The 20,293-nt window shown below is 42.5% G+C and overlaps 1 protein-coding gene across 1 annotated transcript in view; it reads left to right on the top strand.

Annotated features, from left to right (window-relative positions):
- Positions 1-1,408: 1,408 nt before the first annotated feature.
- The window catches only part of RHEB (Ras homolog, mTORC1 binding), a 75,503-nt gene continuing 56,618 nt past the window's right edge, over positions 1,409-20,293 (top strand). The window contains exon 1 of the mRNA XM_049861886.1: positions 1,409-1,815. Coding sequence (XP_049717843.1) covers positions 1,764-1,815 — 52 coding nt within the window. The 5' untranslated portion in view covers positions 1,409-1,763. The remainder of the gene's footprint in view (positions 1,816-20,293) is intronic.

The following is a 20,293-nucleotide window of genomic DNA, read 5'->3' on the forward strand; positions in this document are numbered from 1 at the left end:
GTAGTTGGAAGCGGTAGCTGCTGGGCAGAAGCTGGGTAGGGCTAAGCTAAAACCTAGAGAGTGAAAAATAAGGGGCTGGGGAGAATGCTGGACGGAATCAGTCTGAGGCGCTTGTGCAGGTGCAGAACAACCCACGCATGCAGACAGCCTCAACTTGTCCTCCTGGCAACATATTACAGAGATGTCGCTGATGAGGTGGGGGGCCTGGGAGGCGCTTAGTCACCATTTTCCCTTTGCTGTGGCCATCTTGAGAACACTGAATCCCAGTGTAACTGTGTTCAGCAGATGATGACATTATCATAGAAGTGGTCCACCAACCATGATGGACCAAGTTTCTGAACAAGCCCTGAAAAAGAGCCCCCACTCTGTTTTCCTCCCCATATAAACCCCTGTGCCCGCTGATCAGGGAGCCATCTTGGTAACGCATGTTCCCATGTGCTCCTTCGCTTGGCCAACCAAATAGTCTTCTTCTTTCACTTTCACCCAACCCATTTCTCACTGTTGCACTGAGTGAGACCTGAAGGACCGGTAACAGTTGAGAACAATTTACAACCACTGCACAGCCCAAGACTGGAGGCCAGTCCAGAGTTCCTCGCTGAGCCCACTTCCTTTCTCACATGGGGCCAACCTCCAGGGCCTTAAGGCCCGCCCGCTCCACTTTCCCTCTTCTGGGAGTGATCCGCATCTCCATGCCTCAGAATGACCAATCTTCAATATATCCACTGTATTACACACACGTCTTCAAATGTTGTGTTGACTTTTCAGTCTGGACTACCATTTCCTGGAAGGAGTGATGACTCCCTAACGTCAGTTGGGTTGAGGTCAGCATCGTTGACTGAGGTACACACTTTTTCAAAGAAGTTCGTGGCATTCTGAACTAACGTTGATCCCATTCCTCCTGGTTCTTCAACGCTGGATGATGCTTAGTCACCTACGTCCTCAAACTAATGTTGACCGAAGAGGAAAGAAAAAACAGCGACAGGGACCACCTCCCAACCCACAAGGCCGTGCGGTAGGGGCCCACGCGTCGCGCCTCAATGGGTTCTCCGCGCTCGTTGGCCAACTGCCGGCCTTCCCGCCGCTCCGCCCCCCTAGGCCCCGCCTCCGCGCCGCTCCCGGCCAATCACCGCGGAGCTACATCTCTCGTCTTCAACGCCTTCCAACCTCGCTGGCTTCCAGCAGCGCGTTCGCAGCCCGCATTTATTTTTAGCTCCTAGGCGGGAGGCTTCCCGGCCAAACCGCAGCCTTGCCTTTGGCTCCTCCTCCCCGCCGCTCCCAATAGGAGCAGGAGTTTCCGTCGCGTCACCGTCCAGGGGTCGGAGCTGTCCAATCAGCGCTTGGGGAGAGCTGGCGTAATTAGTAAGCGGCGGAAGACGGTGGGTGGGTAATGACGCAGCGAGTTTAAGTCGTGACTTTTCCGGGGGAAATTCTGCGTCCCTTTTCTCCCTTTAAAGTAAAGCGCACCCCGCACGCAGCCGCCTGACTTTTCCGGAGGAGGGGGGCGGGGCGACAAGCGGCGCCGTGACGGCAGCCGCCGGGGCCAGCGGGTGGTCACGTGTGCGCGCGGCGGGGCGGGGCGCGCGGTCGGTTCCGGGCGGTTGGAGTGAGGGCCCGGCGGGGGAGAGCGCGAGAGCCGCCGCCGCCGCCGCCGCGCCCTGTATGTGGCTCCCAGCCGCCGCCGCCGCCGCCGCCGCCCAGAGCAGCAGCTGCACGAGCCGCCGCCGCGGGTGGTGAGGTTCGGGCCGGGCTGGGAGGCAGAGAAGATGCCGCAGTCCAAGTCCCGGAAGATCGCCATCCTGGGCTACCGGTCTGTGGGTGAGTGCCGCCGGGCGGGGCGCCTCCTCGGGCCTGTGGGGCCTGCCAAGTTGGGGCCGGCGCCGCCATGTGCGGGCGGGCGGGCGGGCCGCGCCGCGCGTTTCACAACCAGGCGGCCCGCGGCGCCCACCATTTTGAGCGGAGGTAGCGGCCGGCGGCGCCTCCGGGGACACGGGCGTCGCTGGCCGCGGGGGCTCGGGAGCCAGGCGACTGCGGGGCGGCGCCGCCTGGGCGCGGCGGACAGGTGGCGGCCTGGGCGGCAGAAGGGGCAGCGGGTGACATGGAGCAGGAGGGGCGTGCAGGGCGCGGGGCGTGCGGGAGAGGTTCGGAGGGGTGCTGGGCGGGAAGGAGAGGGAGGCTTTCCTGGTGCGAGTCTGAGGCTGAGATGGGCGTTCATTGGCTGCTCTGCCGGACCGTGTTGCAGGGCGCTTCCACAAGGAAGGAGTCACACCTGTCTCTCTGAACCTTTTAGCTGCAAGCTCTCTTGGTCATTGCTGGTAGTCTTTAAGAAAAATAAAAAAGAGTGAGGAATGTTAACAAAGGAAACAGCACCTTGGGTTCTATCTGTGCTGAACATAAACCTTTTAGAGAAAGCTAGGGATTTAAGGACGTTTGGCTACAGAGGGCCAGTTTCCTACTGAAGAAACCTGAAAGAGCTGTCATAGGTAGTGCTTCGGAAGCCCTCTAGATACTGTCAGCGGCCAAAATAGGGAGGTAAAGAAAAAGAGATTGCTGCTCTTTTGGTGTCCTATATTTCTTCGGGAAAAAATAAGGTCAGGTACTTATAACCAGGTTGTTGAAGTGATTAAAAAGTTTTTTTCAAAGACTGACATACATTTGAAATAGTTCCTGGCAGTTGCCTTTTTGCTGAATAGAGGTGGTCTGTGGTTGGGTGGGGAGTAGACAGGGTGTCAGAAAACGAATAGATTCCTGTCGTTATGAGAAAACAATGGTTGAAATTAACCATGCATCAGATTGAGTATTGTTTTTGACAACCAGAAACATGGAGAAATTACGTTTATCTTTTCGTGTTTCTGTAGAAGAAAAGGGAGAGCTTGAAGTCTGTAGCGATTGCAGAAAGAGGTAACAACTGCGATAGTAAAGCTTGTAACTGCGCGCTCATTGGGTGAACTCGCTAGCCACGCTTTCTGTTCTGCTTCCTCGCCTCCGTTTTCCACCGCCACTGCCAGTGTCTGTGCTCTTTGACCAAGATCAGCTACAACATGACATGCTTACTCATCCTTTTATCATCCCTCTACGTCAGAGTGTTTGGGGGGCGGGATCACAAGAATGGGGGAAGAATCAGAGGCTGAAAGAAGCTTGTGTAGAGATATGGGTGCCTCTTGTGTGATGCAGCGCCAAGTCATAAGTACGTATGGGGGAAAGATAGGTGACAGCCTTGTTGTGTGCTGCCGAATAGGCTCCCACTCAGAGAGACCTTATGGACAAGAGAACATAAGGTGACAGCCATGACAGGTCTCAAATTGATTATCAGTTTGAATTTAAAGGCATCAGATTGAGGCTTTTCAAGTCACCAAATAGTCCACACCCCAAATGCCCATATGGAAAGAGGGATGCAACCTTTTTTGGAAGCCTGAACCACACAGCTCTTGCTTCTTTCTCTCTGTTCTCTTTATTTCCTTCTGTGCCTTTTGAAGGGTGGGTCTGTGTCATATCCTATGTTAGTTGCTGTCGAGTTGATTCCAGCTCATGGCGACCACATGTGTGGGAAATAGAGCTTTCAAGGGTTTTCAAGGCTGTGACCTTTCCAGAGCAGATCTCCAGTCCTGTCTTCCAGGGTGACTCTGGGTGGGTTGGAACCACCAGTATTTCTGCTAGTAGTTGTGCACTTAACCGTTTCACCACCCAAACCAAAACAAAATCTGATACCATCAAGTTGATTTCAACTCATAGTGACCCAATAGGATAGGGTAGAATTTCCCCATAGGGTTTCTAAGCCTGTAAATGTTAATCTTTATGAAGGCAGAGTGCCATAGCTTTCTCCAGCAGCTGGCGGGTTCAAACTGCCCACTTTTCGGTTAGCAGCAGAGTGCTTAACCACTTCTCCACCAGGGACTCCCATCCTATGTTGTCATTGTTAGGTGCCCTCGAGTTAGTTCTGACTCGTAGTGACCTTCTGTACAACAGAACGAAACACTACCTATGTAAAAAATGTAATACCAACTAATTCAGGTAGTTGTTAGCTGTCGGCAAATCAGCCTTCCACTCATGGAGACCCTGTGCGCAACAGAACAATACCCGGTCCTAAACCATACCCAACAGGTTGCAGATCAGATCTTTGCCATCCATAGGGTTTTCACTGGCTGATTTTCAGACGTAGATTTCCAGACCTTTCTTCCTAGTCGGTCTTAGTCTGGAAGTTCCACTGAAACCTATTTAGCATCATAGCAACAGGAAAGCCTCCACTGACAGATGGATGGTTGCTACACATGAGGGGCATTGGCCGAGAATCAAACCCTAGTCTCCTGCTTGGAAGGTGGGAATTCTGTCACTGAACCACCACTGCCCCCAGATAATCAAGTTACAGGTAACACCTACCTAGACTACCTGAATTCAAACTACCTAAGAGAATGGCCTGAAGATCCCTGCTTATTTACCACTTGAAATTTTTGGGATAGTGAGCCTAGTCAAGTAAATAAGTTTATGTCTGATTGAAATCCATTCTGCTTTATCTTTCTCTTAATCTGCATCCTCTTAAAGACCCAGATGTAACAGGTCACCTCTCAGCCTTTTCACACATATTTAAACTCGTTTGTTACAGGACTGTGTTAAATTTATCTCAAGAGGGATAGAGTAAGTTTTAGTCTGTTTCCTATGCCCTCAGTACCTCATCTTTCTAGATCCTACTCCATTTTCTCTATTTTTAAGTGTAGTGATGATTAAAGTAAATAATACTTTGAAGAGGTTAAATTATTCCTGATCTTTGCATTCTGTTTTTAAATTACTTACCTTTATTATGAACCAGGAAATGTTATAATTTGTGGACATTTTTTTTTTTTTTTTTTTTTTACCAGCTTCAAAAAAGGAGGTAATTCCTTGATACCATGCACTAGCCATTCTTCAGAGATTCAGTGTGCAGACTTCTGGAAGCTCACTGACATGTTTGCTTGCAAATGATGATATACTTGAGAAATTTTGAGTGCTTGTTTTTCTAGGCTGTGATATTTTGTGATCCTAAGCTGTTGAGTCAGCTTGACTGTGGGTAAAGGGTCAGAAAATGGCTCAGCTAGAAACCATACCTTTGTTTTAATTAAATATCATATACAACTTTGCCTAGTAGAATACTCGTCATCGTGACTTTGTCATGTCAAATTTATTTTAAAAGTTTACTTTCAGATAACAAATGCTGTGATGGGTTTAGTACTTTTCTGAGCATAATTCTGACCCGTAGTGACCCTATAGGACAGAGTAGAACTGCCCTGTAGGGTTTGCAGGAAGCGCCTGGTGCATTCGAACTGCTGACCTTTTGGTTAGCAGCTGAACTCTTAACCACTATGCCACAGGGTTTCCATATGTATGTATATGTATGTAAGTATATATGTATGTACGTGTGTACACATATATATATGATTCCCAGATAATTTATACAACTCTTTTTTTTCTTAAGTACTTTTCATGGTATTTATAGTGTTAAAATCTTTTAAGGACGCGTCACCTGTAACTCCATCTGGCTTTTCAGGGAGTGCTTTGTATTAATTGTTTTGGTGGTTGCCGAATGAACTCTCCTCCAAACGTTCCATTGTTTCTAGTACAACGAAGTAGTCCCATGGTAGGAGGTAACTGAACTTAAGTTAAAGCTGTAGTGTCAGGTGGCTATCTTCAAATAAAATCTCGTACATCTTTTCCTGGGATCTTAGTACAGAGAACTTTGCTGGTCTAGTATACCGTTAGACTATAATCAAAAGCTTGTTTGCCGTACATAAGCCTCTGAGGTTAGCAAGAGGGAAGGGATCATTAAAAAAAAAAAAAAAAAAACCCTTTGCCGTTATTAGGTCGATTCCAACTCGTAGCAACCCTGTAAGGAATGTGAAATGTCAGAAGAAAAAACAACCGTGCAGATCTTTTGGTAAAATGCATTTCAGCAGCAGTGACTCAAATTATTAACCTTGTCGAAATATTTTAGTAAGGAGGCTACATTCTTTGATTCAGAGACTTCATCGGAAAAGATGTCATTAAATATTTGGTTGTTCCCAATGGGACACAATCAAATCATGTTTTGATTTGATTTTTGATTGTCCTATCTTTTTTGGACACATTTCATTGAAAAATTGAAAGGTGAAAATATCATTTGCCATGTATAAAAATCTACCAGGAAGTGAAATTGTGTGTTCAGATGCTTAATAACGTTTTGATGTGTGCCTGTGGGGATATCCTGTGGCGGTCACTTTGAATCAGAGCAGGAAGTTACTCGGTTTTATCGGTTTCATTCATTGTTCAGTACAAGGGAACAGTCATAGGTTGCATTCGTAATGGTGACTCACCGGTGCTGAATGTTATTTTGATGTCCACATAGTTATAGCTATACATATTTACCTTCTCCCGCTCAAAAAGAAACCCACACCCATTAGCAGCCACTTCCCATGCTCTTCTTCCCCTAGTCTCTGGTAACCACTAGTCTACTTTCTGTTCCTATGGATTTGCCTGTTCTGAACATTTCCTGCAGATGAATCATATAGCATGGGGCCTTTGGGGTCCTGGCATCTTTCACTTGGAGTGATGTTTTCCAGGTTCATTCATGTAGTGTGTATCAGTAGCTCCTCCCTTTTGTTTTCTTTGCTCAATAATATCCCAGTTTGTAAATACATTTACTTATATATGTATCAGTTGATGGATATTTGGGGGTTTTGTTTGTGCTTTAGGGGGGCTATTGTGAATAAGGAAAACCCTGGTGGCGTAGTGATTAAGTGCTGTGGCTGCTAACCAAAGGGTTGGCAGTTTGAATCTGCCAGGCGCTCCTTGGAAACTCTGTGGGGCAGTTCTGCTCTGTCCTATAGGGTCGCTGAGTTGGAATCGACTCGCCGGCACTGGGTTTGGTTTTGGTTTTGGGTATTGTGAATAATGCTGCCATGAACATTTATGTGCAAGATTTTGTGTAGACATATTTTCAGTCCTTTTGGGTGTATCCCTGGCTTCTGGGTCATATGGTAACTCTATGTTTAACGTTTAAAGGAACTGCCAAGCTGTTTTCCAGACTGGCTGCACCATTTTACATTTACCAGCGGTGGGTGAGAGCTGCAGTTTCTTACATCCTCACCAATACTTGTCTGTCTTTTTTATTCCCACCGTGCCTGTAGGTGTGAGGTGGTACCCCATTGTGGTTTTAATTTACATTCCTTGATGACTAATGATACTGAGCATCTTCTCATGTGCATTGTATCTTTTTTTAAGAAATGCCTACTTATTTCCTTTGCCCATTTTTCCACGTTTTTAAAAATTTTACTTTAAAACATATAACAAAAAAATTGCCATTACTGGTGGGAATGTAAAATGGTACTGCCACTGTAGAAAATAGTTTGTCAGCTCCTCAAAAAGTTGATCTTGGGACTGTCATATGACCCGGCAATCCCAGTCCTAGGTGTATACCCAGAAGAAGTGAAGGCAGGAATGAAAACAGAAACCTGTCTGTCATTGTTCATTGCAGCACTCTTCACAGTAGCCAAAAGGTAGAAACAACTGAAACGTCCATGAACAGATGAATGGATAAACAAAATGTAGCGTATACAGTGTGATGGTGTTGTTAGGTGCTGTCCTGATACAAGTCACAACACGGATGAGCCTTGTATACATTATGCTGAGCAAGATAATCCTTTTGCAAACGGACAAATACTTTATGATCTCACTTACGTGAAATAAGCAGGTACATACAAACCAAAGATTATTAGTGGTTAGCAGCGTCGGGTGGGAGGGGGAAAGAGGAAGCTTTTGCTTGTGGGGGCGTCGAGGTTATGTTAATGGTGGTGTAATGATTTGGAAAAGGGTATTGATAATAGTTGTACAACATGAAGAATGTAATCTGTGTCACTGAATTATACATGTAGAAATTGTTGAGTTGGCTCATGTTTATTGTATATATTTTCACCACAATAAATAAAAAAAAGAAAACCCCATGGAGCACAGTTCTATTCTGACACACACGGGGTCACCACGAGTCAGAACCAACTTGACAGCAGCTGGTTTTGGTCTTTAAATGGTAATTCTGTGTTTAACTTTTCGATAAACCGTCAAATTGTTCTCCACAGCCCCCGCACCCTTGTACGTTTCCAGCAGCAGTGCAGGAGGGTTCCAGTTTTCTCTGCACCCTTGGCAACACTTTGAAGTTACTGTTTTTCTGATCATAACCATTCTAGTGGATGTGAGGTGGGATTTATCTCCTTGTGGTTTTTATTTGCATTTCTTTCGCCATGAGTCAGATCGACTCAACAACAATGGGTTGGTTTGTTTGTTTTTGGTTTAATGACTGAGTATGTTGAACATTTTTTCATACGCTTTATTGGGCATGTGGGCATCTTTGGAAAAATGTCTCGTTCAAGCTCTTTGTGCATTTTGTAGTTAGGTTGTCTTTTTGTTGTTGAGTTGTAGGAGTTCTTTATGTATTCTAGATATTAAACCTTTATCAGATACATAGTTTCTGAATATTTTCTGCCATTCTGTAGGTTATGTCTTCATTTTCTTGATAGAGTCCTTTGATGCACAAAAAATGTTTTGATGGAATCCAATTCATCAATTCTCTGTTACTCTTGCTTTTGGTGTTCCTTTGCCCATTTTTAATTGGGTAGTTTATTTTTTTATTGAGTTGTCGGGATTCTTTATTCTGATACTTGACTCTTATCAGATGTATGATTTGCAGGCGTGTTCTCCCATTCATTGGGGTTTTTCTTTTTATTTTCCCAATAGTGTTCTTTTTAGTTTTGATAAAGTCTTATTTTTTTTCTTTTGTCACTTGTGCTTTGAGTGTCACAGCTAAGAAACCATCCAAGGTCGTGTAGATTTAGTCCTATGTTTTTGTTTTTCTTTTTTCTCTAAGTACTTTATACTTTTAGCTTTTATATTTAGGTCTGTGGTCCATGGAAACCCTGGAAGCATAGTGGTTAACTGCTACGACTGCTAACCAAAAGGTTGGCATTTTGAATCTGTCAGGCGCTCCTTGGAAACTCTATGGGGCAGTTTCACTCTGTCCTATAGGATCTTTTTTTTTTTTTTTTTGGCACAGTCGCTATGAGTCGGAATCGACTCGACAGCCGTGGTTTTGGTTTGTGATCTATAGTATTTATGTACTTTATAATTTTTGTTTATGGAGTTAGGTAGTGATACAACTTCATTCTTTTGCATTTGAATATCAAGTTGTCCTAGCGCCATTTGCTTAAAAGACTATTCTTTCCTCATTGAATTCTCTTGGCACCCTTGTTGACATCAAGTGACCGTAAATGTATGGGTTTATTTCTGGACTTCCTGATCAGTTCTGTTGATCTGTGTGTCTAGCCTTATATCAGTAGCACATTATCTTGATTACTGTAGCTTTGTATCAAGTTTTGAAATCAGAAGTGTGAGCCCTTCAACTTTATTTTTTCATGATTGTTTTGGTTATTCTGGGTTCCTTGCCTCTCCATGTGAATTTTAGGATTAGCTTGTCAACTTCTGCCAAAGGGGGAGAGAAAAAAACAGCTGGAATTTTGATAGGATGTTTTACAATTTTGCGTCTCTTTAAGTGCCTGATGTTCAAAACAGCTTAATTCTCATATCTGCTTCTGAATTCAGCCATCAGAAGACTTTTAGATGAACTGTATGAAGAAAATCCATCCTTAACAGATGTATTGTTGGAAAAGGAGAAGAATCTTAATAGTTGGTTTTTTTTTTCCAGATAATTGTGGATGTTGTTCTATGATAACTCACAAAAACTCCCAAGGGTGGTATCTTAAAGGTTAGTTGCCACACGGAATCGGAAATCATCTCAATGAATTTTTCCTACTCTGTTACATTAAATTCCATTAGCCTGCTTTGCACTTTGAATGGATCTTTCACCCATGCCCGATTTTGTAACATCACGCATTGGTCATTTGGGAAATACTGGATCACTGTTATGCAGATCTTCGCATGTTAACCTATTTCAGTATACAGATATTTTAAAAACACATTTGTTAATGTTACCACCAGTCTCCTCAGAAAAGTCTTAAGTACTGAGAAGTTGTTAAACTCAGCATGAGTGGTACAAGTTTTCCAAAGTTCTGATTTCCTCTTAAGAGCTAGAATTTTATCACTGGCTACATACTATCGGTTTTATTTGCAGTGACAGTCTTGTTTCTTTCATGTCCAAGAGATTGTCAGCCGATACCCGCATTTGACATGATGGTAGTTTATCAGTCATTCTTACATGTAAAAATGGTGTGTCAGTGACTAGTTGAGATCACCCCTATGACAGCTGGGTACCTGCTTTTCTTGGAGAAAGAAGTGCTTTGCATGTACTTCCCATTTTGTCAAGCAGAGCTTTCAAAAGACACGTACTCTGGATCATTTAATAAAATTGATGCTTTTTACTGCGTCCTCAAGGACATTGTTAAGTGAAAATGGAATTGTCTGTTTTTACTGTTGAGTCCATGGCAGTGAAAAATACAAGGACTAACCAGTACAGATTGTAACCACTCTCTTGATTCATGCTAAGGGTGCTGGCAGTTTTACTCACATTAGTGCAAATGTGAACATAATGAAAAAGACTGATATCCTAGTATCATTATGAAAATAGTTTTGACCTCACGAACCCTCTGGCCTACAGATGACCCTTCGAGAACCGTTAAACTATAGCGTGCAGAATCTTGTTATACTGCTTCTTACTGGTGTGCAGAATTGAATCCAGGGTGGCTGCCTCCTAGGTACTATCCGAGGAGATGTGTTTACTGCAGTCTTAAAAGGGCCTTCCAGGAGAGGCCATGTAACATTGTAAGAGACAAGGAGGATGGGGCAGGAAAGAACTTGGCATGGTTGAGAACTGAAAGAAGTGGAATGACGAGAACATGAGGTGGGAGAAGGAAATGAAGTTGGAAAAGTAGTCAAGAGCTGGCTTATGCAGTTCCTTGCAGGAACGTAAGGAAATCACTCATTCTGGTAGTAAGCAGTGAGTTACTGAAGGATTGAGATAGGTGTAACATCTAATTGCCTGTTGACTTGGCCTCTGATTGTGGTGCAGTTTTGGGTGAATCAGCTTTTGACTAGGTGACGATGAGGCTCCCAAAGATTAATAGACTCCCAAGGATGGCAGCTTACCTGGACCCATGTACTAATAATGTAGTTTTAGAATATAAGTACCAGGATGAAAAGCAGAGGGAGGGATTACATAAGTAAAAAATGGCAGTTTATCACAAAATGAGAAATAGCTGCCTTTACCTGTGATTATGTAAATCTAAGTGTACAACCCTTGTCTTAGTGTAGGGTTTAGAATAAGGAGTACATAACATGAAGATTGTCTGTGAGTGGGTGGTACTTAGTTATTTGAATAAATCAGAACTTGATGTGTACGTGGAAACCCTGGTGGCATAGTGGTTAAGTGCTACGGCTGCTAACCAAAGGATTGGCAGTTCGAATCCGCCAGGCGCTCCTTGGAAACTCTAGGAGGCAGTTCTCCTCCGTCCTATAGGGTCGCTATGAGTCAGAATCGACTCAACGGCAGAGGGTTTGGTTTTTGGTTTTGATGTGTACATGATTGTGCAAGGTAAAAAGCATTATGAAATCTAGTGATCACAATTTGTAAGAACCTTTATATTTAGTTCTAGTTTATTATGAAGTACTGAATTCTTAACAATCAATGGTTATAGTACTTACGGTCTACCTTAAAATCAAACTGTTAACTGTCAGAATGCAAACCACTGGATACCTTAACATGAATTGATTGATTTAGAAATAATAACAGTATCTCAAACACAAAGGCCCTGAAATGATTGTTTTAGTACTTCAGTATTCTTAAGTGTGTGTTGGGCTTGTGATTAAAAATATAAAAAAAAAAGTTTCATGTAGCATATTGAAATTTGAAATCTAAATTTGTGTTATGTTAGAACAGGAAGTGCTAGAAGCATTTTGTTGAGCTCCAAGGCAGTTTAAAGCAGGGTGATTTAAGGATACTGACAGAATTAACTCCCAGATATTCTGCTTCCTGGATTTGTGTCTTTTTTGTTGTCAAGCTTAACCATAATATAATTGGTTTCCCCCAGACCTTTCTCCATATGCTCCCATTCCTTTTTCTTTGTTCTTACTTGTTTGCAAAAAGACCCCTCAGTCTTCCTACAAACAGAAATTGACATTTTAACAAGATTTATGTTCCTGCTTTTTGCAAGATTAAAAATTGAATGTTAGCTACATGTCTATGGTAAATAATTTGTGACATGGGATGAAAATACTGGCTTTTTAAGTTAACTTAGTTTTATGAAATGAAAACACTTAGAAGACTCTGTGTATGTCTTAGATATAAGTACATCTGGCTGATATTTTGAAACCTGGATCATGTCTGAAATTTAAAGAGAATATTTTAAAATACAGGTTCTCTTTATGTTTTATAACTTGCACAAGTGATTGAATAAAAACATAAATGGCAAAAATTCAACTGTGGGTAACATCAAGTTGACGGGTTCAAAATGACCGTGGCAGACTACACACACCAAGATAAAATTTGACACTTCATAACCTGTACAGATTTTCAAAGGAGTTCCTGGGTAGTGCTGGATTACTAACCGAAAGGTTGGTGGTTCAGACCCACCCAGAGATACTTGAGAAGTAAGGCTTAGCCATCTGCTTGGGAAAGGTCACAGCCTTAAAAACCCTGTGGAGCAGTTATACTCTGCACACTTGCGGTCACCATAAGTTGAAATAGGGCAGCTAACAACAAATTTTCAAACCCCTCTGGTAGAAAGTTCCTTCAGTGTAGTATGCAGTCATGCACCGCATAAAGTCTGTTTGGGCAGCGTCTGAGTGCATATGCATCTGTGGTCCCATAAGGTTATAATAGAGTTCAGAAGTCCTGATCGGAGAACGGGACATAGCGGATGTGACCAAACATAGCAAATGCAACAGCCTCCTGCATGTAACATGTATCTCATGTCTTTTGTATACAAAATGATTGCCATGCCAGGCGTATAGCAGTATAGTGCATGTATAACCTGTAACGTATGTCTTGATAGTCATAAATTCCTATATTACTGGCTTATGTGTGTACTGTACTATACTTTCTATTGTTATCTTATTGTGAACTTTTCCTACTTAAAAAGAGCTTACGTTATAATAGCGTATCTCATATATTGGAGCCCTGCTGGCACAGTGGTTAAGAGCCTGGGCTGCTAACCAAAAAGTCAGCAGTTTGAATCCACTGACTGCTCCTTGGAAACTCTGTAGGGCAGTTCTGCTTTGTCCTATCGGGTCGCTATGAGTTGAAATCGATGCGACAGCAATGGTTTTTTTTTGTTTTTTTTTAAGTAGTCTATGCTTTTAATTATAGGCAGCAGCATCCACTCTCGTGCATTGCGTGTCTCTTGAGTATTGTAATGTTGTCTCTCTGTTTAATTTTCTTGCAAAATTATTCACCATGAAGTGCATCATGGTTCCCAAACACAGCAAAACCAGAACTAGTGCTAGCAGCGGCCAGAGGCAAAGGAGAAGTATCGATTTGGAAGTGAAAACAAAAGATATATATGGCATTCCCATAACATCCAAATCTCATTATGTCCTATTTCATAGAAAGTATCATGGATGTTAAATGATGCCTGACTGTACAGAATTTCTGACCCGGCTTGGCAGGAATGCCTGAGAGTAATACAGTGAAACTTGAGAGTCGAAACGCGACAGGACTGCCTTGTGTTTCTGGGTCTCGCAAGTTTTCCCCATTTAACAAGGTGTAGTCTTGCCACTTTTCTGTCACTGGTTTTAGTGGGAAATATTTGAGTTTTCCTTCTCTGGCAAGTTTCAGCCTTACACAGATTCTGGCTTTTGTATGCTTTACTGTATATGAGACCTGTGCAAAGATTTTGGACCAGAACATAAGTAAGGTTACTACTGAAGAGAAAAGAGGACCACAAAAGTTCAAGCTACAAATGTGAGGTCTTATGTTTACATTTCAGGAAAATCACCTGTGTGATACAGGTTGAGAGATCTGGATTAATTTTCTGGGGAGTTTAGTTGACTATGGGTTGCCATGAGTTGGAATCAGCTCGACAGCAGCTGGTTTGTGTGTGTCTGTGTGTGTTTTCATTGTGAACCAGCGCAGCCGAACTCTCAACTACAGATAGAGCATTGTCTGTGGTTCTTTGTGTCACGTGTTGAGGAGCATTTCCAGCCGAGAGTAGAGAGAGTTCATGAGCTCCTGAAATTGTGTACCTTTTTTTCTGGGGAAGAGTCCAAGCCTTTATATTGTATCCAGAGGGATTTCAGTCCCCTGAAAGATTGAATCACTGAAACTATTGGCTGAAGATGACACTTTGATTTTTAAAGTAGTACCTACTAAAAACCCACTGCTATCGAGTCGATTCTGACTCATAGCGACTCTATAGGACAGGGTAGAACTGCCCCATAGAGTTTCCAAGGAGTGTCTGGCGGATTTGAACTGCCGACCTCTTGGTTAGCAGCTGTAGCACTTAACTGCTATTTCACCAGGCTTTCCTTCAAAGTGGTATGTGTTAGTTAAGAAAATGTTCATTAAATATTTGGAGAAATTAAGTCTACTAAGTACTTAGTCACAAAGGCTAAGGCAGTGGTGATTCCTGCCCTCAGGGAGCTTCAGTCTAGCAAGAGAGACACAGTAAACAGATAACTAATAACAATAGTAGTCATTGTTGATGTTTTAAAAGCATTTATTGGCGTGAGACACCTTTAAATACGCAACATGTATGAACTCTCTTATAATACCCTCAGACTCTATGGTGGTAGGTACCGTTATACCTATATTACAGAAAAGGACACTGAGGCACAAAAAGGCCAAGTGACTTGCCCAAGGCCAAATAGTTAATAAGTGGTAGAGCCATGATTCAGACTCTGGTAGACCAGCACTCTTTAATCCTTTACTATGTAAATTATTTAAATACAGTTGGGATAAGTGTTTTGAGAGAAATAATCAAAAGGAGAGCTAATTTATGGTTTGGGTAATGGAAGAATTGTCTCCAAGGTACTGTTAATAAAGCTGGAATTAGCCAACTAATGGGGTGGCAAGAGTGGGGGATGGGGAAAGGAGGCCAGAGAGAATTATAACAGAAGGGAACAGCATATACAAAGCTCCCAAGGGGCGAGAAGGAGCTTGGCACATTCAGGGAGCAAAGAGAAGGCCATGTGGCTGCAACTAGTAAGTGAAGACTAGAAGGGTAAGATGTGAGGTAGATGACTTTGGGCTGTATCTGTGTGCCTGGTGTCTATCAAGCACAGCCTCGTAGGCCATGTTGAAAGTTGTAGACTTTTCCTTAGAAGTAGTGGGAAATCAGTGAAGGGTTTTAAGTGAACCCTTCATTTGATCACTGAATAAATGAGATGACTTCTATTGGCAAATATTTTCTGTAAGAGATCAGTTAGTAAATATTTTAGACTTCGAAGCCAGTACATTCTCTTGTGACCACTCAGTTCTGCTTTTGTAGCATGAAAGCAGCCATAGACAATACATAAAAGAATGAGTGTGGCTGTGTTTTGATAAAAGTTTATTTATAGACATTAAGATTTGAATTCCATATGATTTACACGTGTCACGAAATAGTCTTGATTTTTTTCAACTCTTCAAAGATACAAAAAGTATTTTTTGCTCATAGACTTGAATCTTCGTGTTACACTTTTATTTTCCTCAGTGGAATATATCTGGTAACACAGTGCTTGGTAATTGTAGCCGCTCAATAAGTATTTGAACGAAGGAGAAATTTTATGAACCAATTTTACTTATTCTCCATTTTGTCTTTGTCATTTAATAATAATTGCACCTTAATTTTTCCCCTCTTATTTTCTCTCCCAGTATCTATTTTTAAAAATTAGGGAGGGAGTGTGAGAAAGAATAAGATGATGTCAATTCTGCTTAACTCAAAGGAGCAAGTGAGATAATGCATGTGAAAATTTTGTAAAGTAAAACAGTGTCTCTTATAAGTTCTGGTAAAAAAAACTTAGATTATCTGCGTCCATGTCCTCATCTGACCCAATATGTGATAGGGATGTGAGGACGATTTATGCATATTAGAATCAGAGTGAGTGCTTTTCCAAAACACACATGAACTCCTTGTATACCCCTCTGTGATGAAATGAGTTCCTTTATGTGGTCTTTTGCCTGGGTTCTTTGGAAAACAGCTTGACAGGTTTTCCCCCCCAAGTCCTAAGGAGTTAACCTTTGCCTTAGTTTTCTACCCCAGAGGATTTGTTAACTTCTGTCCATTTTGCTTTTTGACATTTCCCAGTTAAGCTGTGAACAGCTTGATGGTTTGATACTTTTTCTCTAACCCAGGGCCAGCCTGCTCTGTGACTGGTCTATTTTATGCACCTTACAGGGATTGGTCAATATACTATAGACTATGCAAATGAAGTGACTGTGGTCAACTGAGGGGATTGGTCAGTTCATGGCTCCAATGGGTGGGTCATGCCTTGAAATTAACAAGGAGTTTGCTCTTGTAATGCAGCCAACCCCAGAGAGGTTTCAGAGTACAAAAAGAAGAACAGGCAAGAGCGGTGAGAAGCAACAGAGGCGGGAAACTCCTAAAAGAGTTGTAACACAGATCAAAGGCTGTCATGCTTATGACAGACCTGGAAGAGGCCCTGCGGCAGAGCCAGCTGCGACAGGCCCTCAAGGGACCCTGTGGGAGTGTCAGTGGTAAAGGCAGAAACCTGCTCCTAGGAGTGCAACGTAGAGAAATGAACAGAGCTGCTCCACTGGCTTTGAGCTGGGTCATTAAGCAGCAGAGAGGCTAATGGCAGGGAGGCCAAAGGCCTAGAGGCCTGCACGACTGTGAGGGGGCGTGCAAAGCCAAGAGGCGGCCTGTCCTGGGGTGGCTGAAGGGAAACCTGAAGGGCCAAGTGGGGGCATGCATGGCAGGAAGAAGTGCCTGCTGGCTTGGCTTGTGCTGCCAAGAAGAGCTGAGAGAGCTGTCCGTCCTGCACTGCAGAAGCCAGAGGTGTGCTCTTTGCTTCAGGGGAACCTTTCAGACTTTGCCTACATGCGTCCTGATCCTGTGTAGCCTGCCGATCCTGATGCCGTATGCCCTGTTACTTCATGAATAAACCACTTAACTGTAAGTATGGTTTGTGAGTCCTGTGAGATTTGTAGGGAGTTGCCAAACCTAAACCGGGGAGGAGTGCCGAGGGAGGGGAAGTGGCCGGTGTTGGAGATGATGTGGTAAAGCATCTTGGAGATTTTGGATATATTTGACCTCTGCCCCATAGGAGTTGACTTAATTCTGATTCCTGTATTTGAAATTATTCATATATCCCCTTTTAAAGTGAGAATGGTAAAGTAAGCTTTTCCTTCCCCCCCAAAAAAGATCCCCCCGCCCCAGGGCAACAGCAACTAATCCTACCACTGACTGAACTACACTTTTCAAAAATACTATGTTTTAGGTGAAAGTTTACATAGCAAATTAGATTCCCATTCAAGAATTCATACACAGATGGTTATGTGACATTGGTTACAGTCCCTGCAGTGTGTCAGGAAAATCAACCATTTCCACCCACCTGCACCATTCCCATCCATTCAGTTTCCCTACTCCTCCCTCCTTGCCTTCTCATCTTTGCTTTTGGGTAAATGTAGACCATTTGTTCCCTTGTAGTTGATTGTTTAAAGGAGCACATTCCTCACAGATGTTATTGTTTATTTTATAGGCAAATCTGTTGCTTGGCTAAAAGGTGACGCAAGGTGAACTATACATTTTTACTTAAATGGATATGAGACCTTATGGAGAGGACTCATGGAGGGGAGAAGGCCCGGCCTTCCCAGATGAGTGTAGCACCTAGACAACCCACCAGCTAAAGGGAGCATAAGGAGTGACTACAATCCAGGCCAGCCGAGCTGAGCCCAGCCCTGATTCATGAACAAATAAAATGGTTGTTGATTTAAGCCACCAAGTGTTCTGGTAGTTTGTTACGTGTCGATGGATAATTGATGTTAAAAGGTAATGAAAACTCAAGGAAGTTGAAACATAAGGTTTACTCTGAGCAGTTATTCTGTATGCATATGGGAGACCATTCTAATTCCCCCAAAAAGCAGATGGTTCAAAGTAGACTGGTTACAATGAGGCTTATAAAGAGAAGAGGGAGAATAGGAGTAAGGTCAACCATTGGCTAATCTTAATTGATTGAACCCTGGCCTCTGTCTTTTACTGCTATCAGCTGATACCCAGTCACAAGATGGCCTTGGCCCTCCACCCACCTGCAGTCCTGATACAGTTTGAAATTTAAATTAAGTAAGCCTGGCTTCAAACGGAGGGGCCCTGGTGTTTGGCCGTTAAACAAAAGGTCGAATCCACCAGCTGCTCCTTGGAACCCTATGGGGCAGTTCTCCCGTGTCCTTTAGGGTCACTATGAGTCAGAATTGACCTGACAGCAACAGGTTTTTTTTTTGCTTCAAACAGGAAACAAAAAGATAAGCAACTTTGGGTGAAAAAAAAAGCTGCTGACAGGATTTGGTCAGAAATTTTTATGGTTAGTATTTGGTTTTGTGGGTAAGAAAAACCCTAAAATCAAAGTAAGATGTCTGTTACTAATTTTTCTCTTTGACGTTGGAAACTAGTTTTTTGTGTGTTTTGGAGGTGTGTGCGCATGTGTGCTTGTATCTACTGATATTTTTATGTTACTGAGGCTTTAGCTGAAGTAGTTATTGTATGCCGTCCTCTTAAATTTCAGATCGATTTGTTATATATAATTATGAAAATGCTTTTCTTTTCCTGAGCGTATTATTTCTAAAGAGTGGTTACTAACAGTAGTACTACCAATAATGGTATTTATTGAGCATTTACTACATATCAGGTATTATGTATGTGTTTTCATTTAATCCTCACAGCCATTTTGTAAGGTAGTTTACTACTGTTACCCCCATTTTACAGATGAGGAAACGATCAAGAAAACTGCTGAACGTCGCATGACTAGTAATCACTGTGCTGTACTGCTTAGTAAAAAATAGTAAATGCCTTTTTTCCCTTCTATGGTTTTTTTAATACTTTGTCTTTTTGTTAAAATCAGGTTTTTTGGGATATAACTTTATGTATCCATTTTAAGTATAGAGTTAGATGAGTTTTGACAAATTACTCAACTGTGTAACCCCAGTGAAAGTAAACATTTTCATCATCCCAAAGATTTCCTTTGTGCCCTTTTTAAGTCCATCCCTCCCATCCCAAACTGCCAGGCAACCACTGATCTGCTTTCTGTCACTGTGGATTAGTTTTTCCTGTTCTAAAATGTCACATAAATTGAATTATAATTATGTACTCTTTTTGTGTGGCTTCTTTCAATAATCATAATATTTTTGTGATTCATCTATGTCGTTGCATGTGTAAGTAATTTTTTAAATTGCCGATGAGCATTCCATCGTATGGCTGTACCATACCATAGTTTGTTTATCCGTTCACCTGTTGGTGGACATTTGGGTTGTTTACTATGAGTAAAGCTGTTACGAACTTCTGTGTATGTCTTTATGGACATACGGTCATTTCGGTAAATACCAAGGAATGCAGTTGGTGGGTCCCATATATGGTAAGTGTTTTTTTTTTTTTTTTAAAGAACTACCAGACTTTTCCAAAGTATTTATCATTTTACACGTTTTTATCTTTAGCCATTCTGATGTGGTATCTCATGGTTTTGTTGGAATTTTCCCAGTGACTTATGTTGTTGGGAAACCCTGGTAGTGCAGTAGTTAAGAGCTACAGCTGCTAATCAAGAGGTCAGTGGTTCGAATCCAACAGGTGCTCCTTGGAAACTCTATGGGGGCAGTTCTACGCTGTCCGATAGGGTTTCTGTGAATCAGGTTTGGCTTTGGTTTTGGGTTATGTTTTGATTATCTTTTCACGAATCTGTTGGGTATTCATATATCTTCTCTTATGAATTGTTGGTGTCTGTTGCCTGTTACTGTGTTTTTTTAATTGAGTTTATATATTCTGAATATAAGTCCTTTCTCAGATATATATGTTGTGAATATTTTCTCCTAGTCTGTGGCTTCCATTTTCATTTTCCTGACAGTGTATTTCCAAGAACAGAAATTTGTAATTTTGGTGAAACCCAGTGTCTTAGTTTCTTAGTGCTGCTATAACAGAAATACCACAAGTAGGTGGCTTTGAGACAAACAAACTTATTTTCTCACAGTACAGGAAACTAGAAGTCAGAATTCAGGGTGCCAGCTCTAGGGGAAGGCTTTCTGTCGGTTCTGGGGGGAAGTCTTTGTCTCTTTTCAGCTTCAGTTCCTAGGTTCCTTGGCAATCTTCATGTGGGGTGGGATCTGTCTTACCCCTTCTGTGCTTGCTCGATGCTGTGCCTAATTTCCTTT

This window comes from Elephas maximus, chromosome 20 (assembly GCF_024166365.1).
Source record: "Elephas maximus indicus isolate mEleMax1 chromosome 20, mEleMax1 primary haplotype, whole genome shotgun sequence".
NCBI lineage: Eukaryota > Metazoa > Chordata > Mammalia > Proboscidea > Elephantidae > Elephas > Elephas maximus.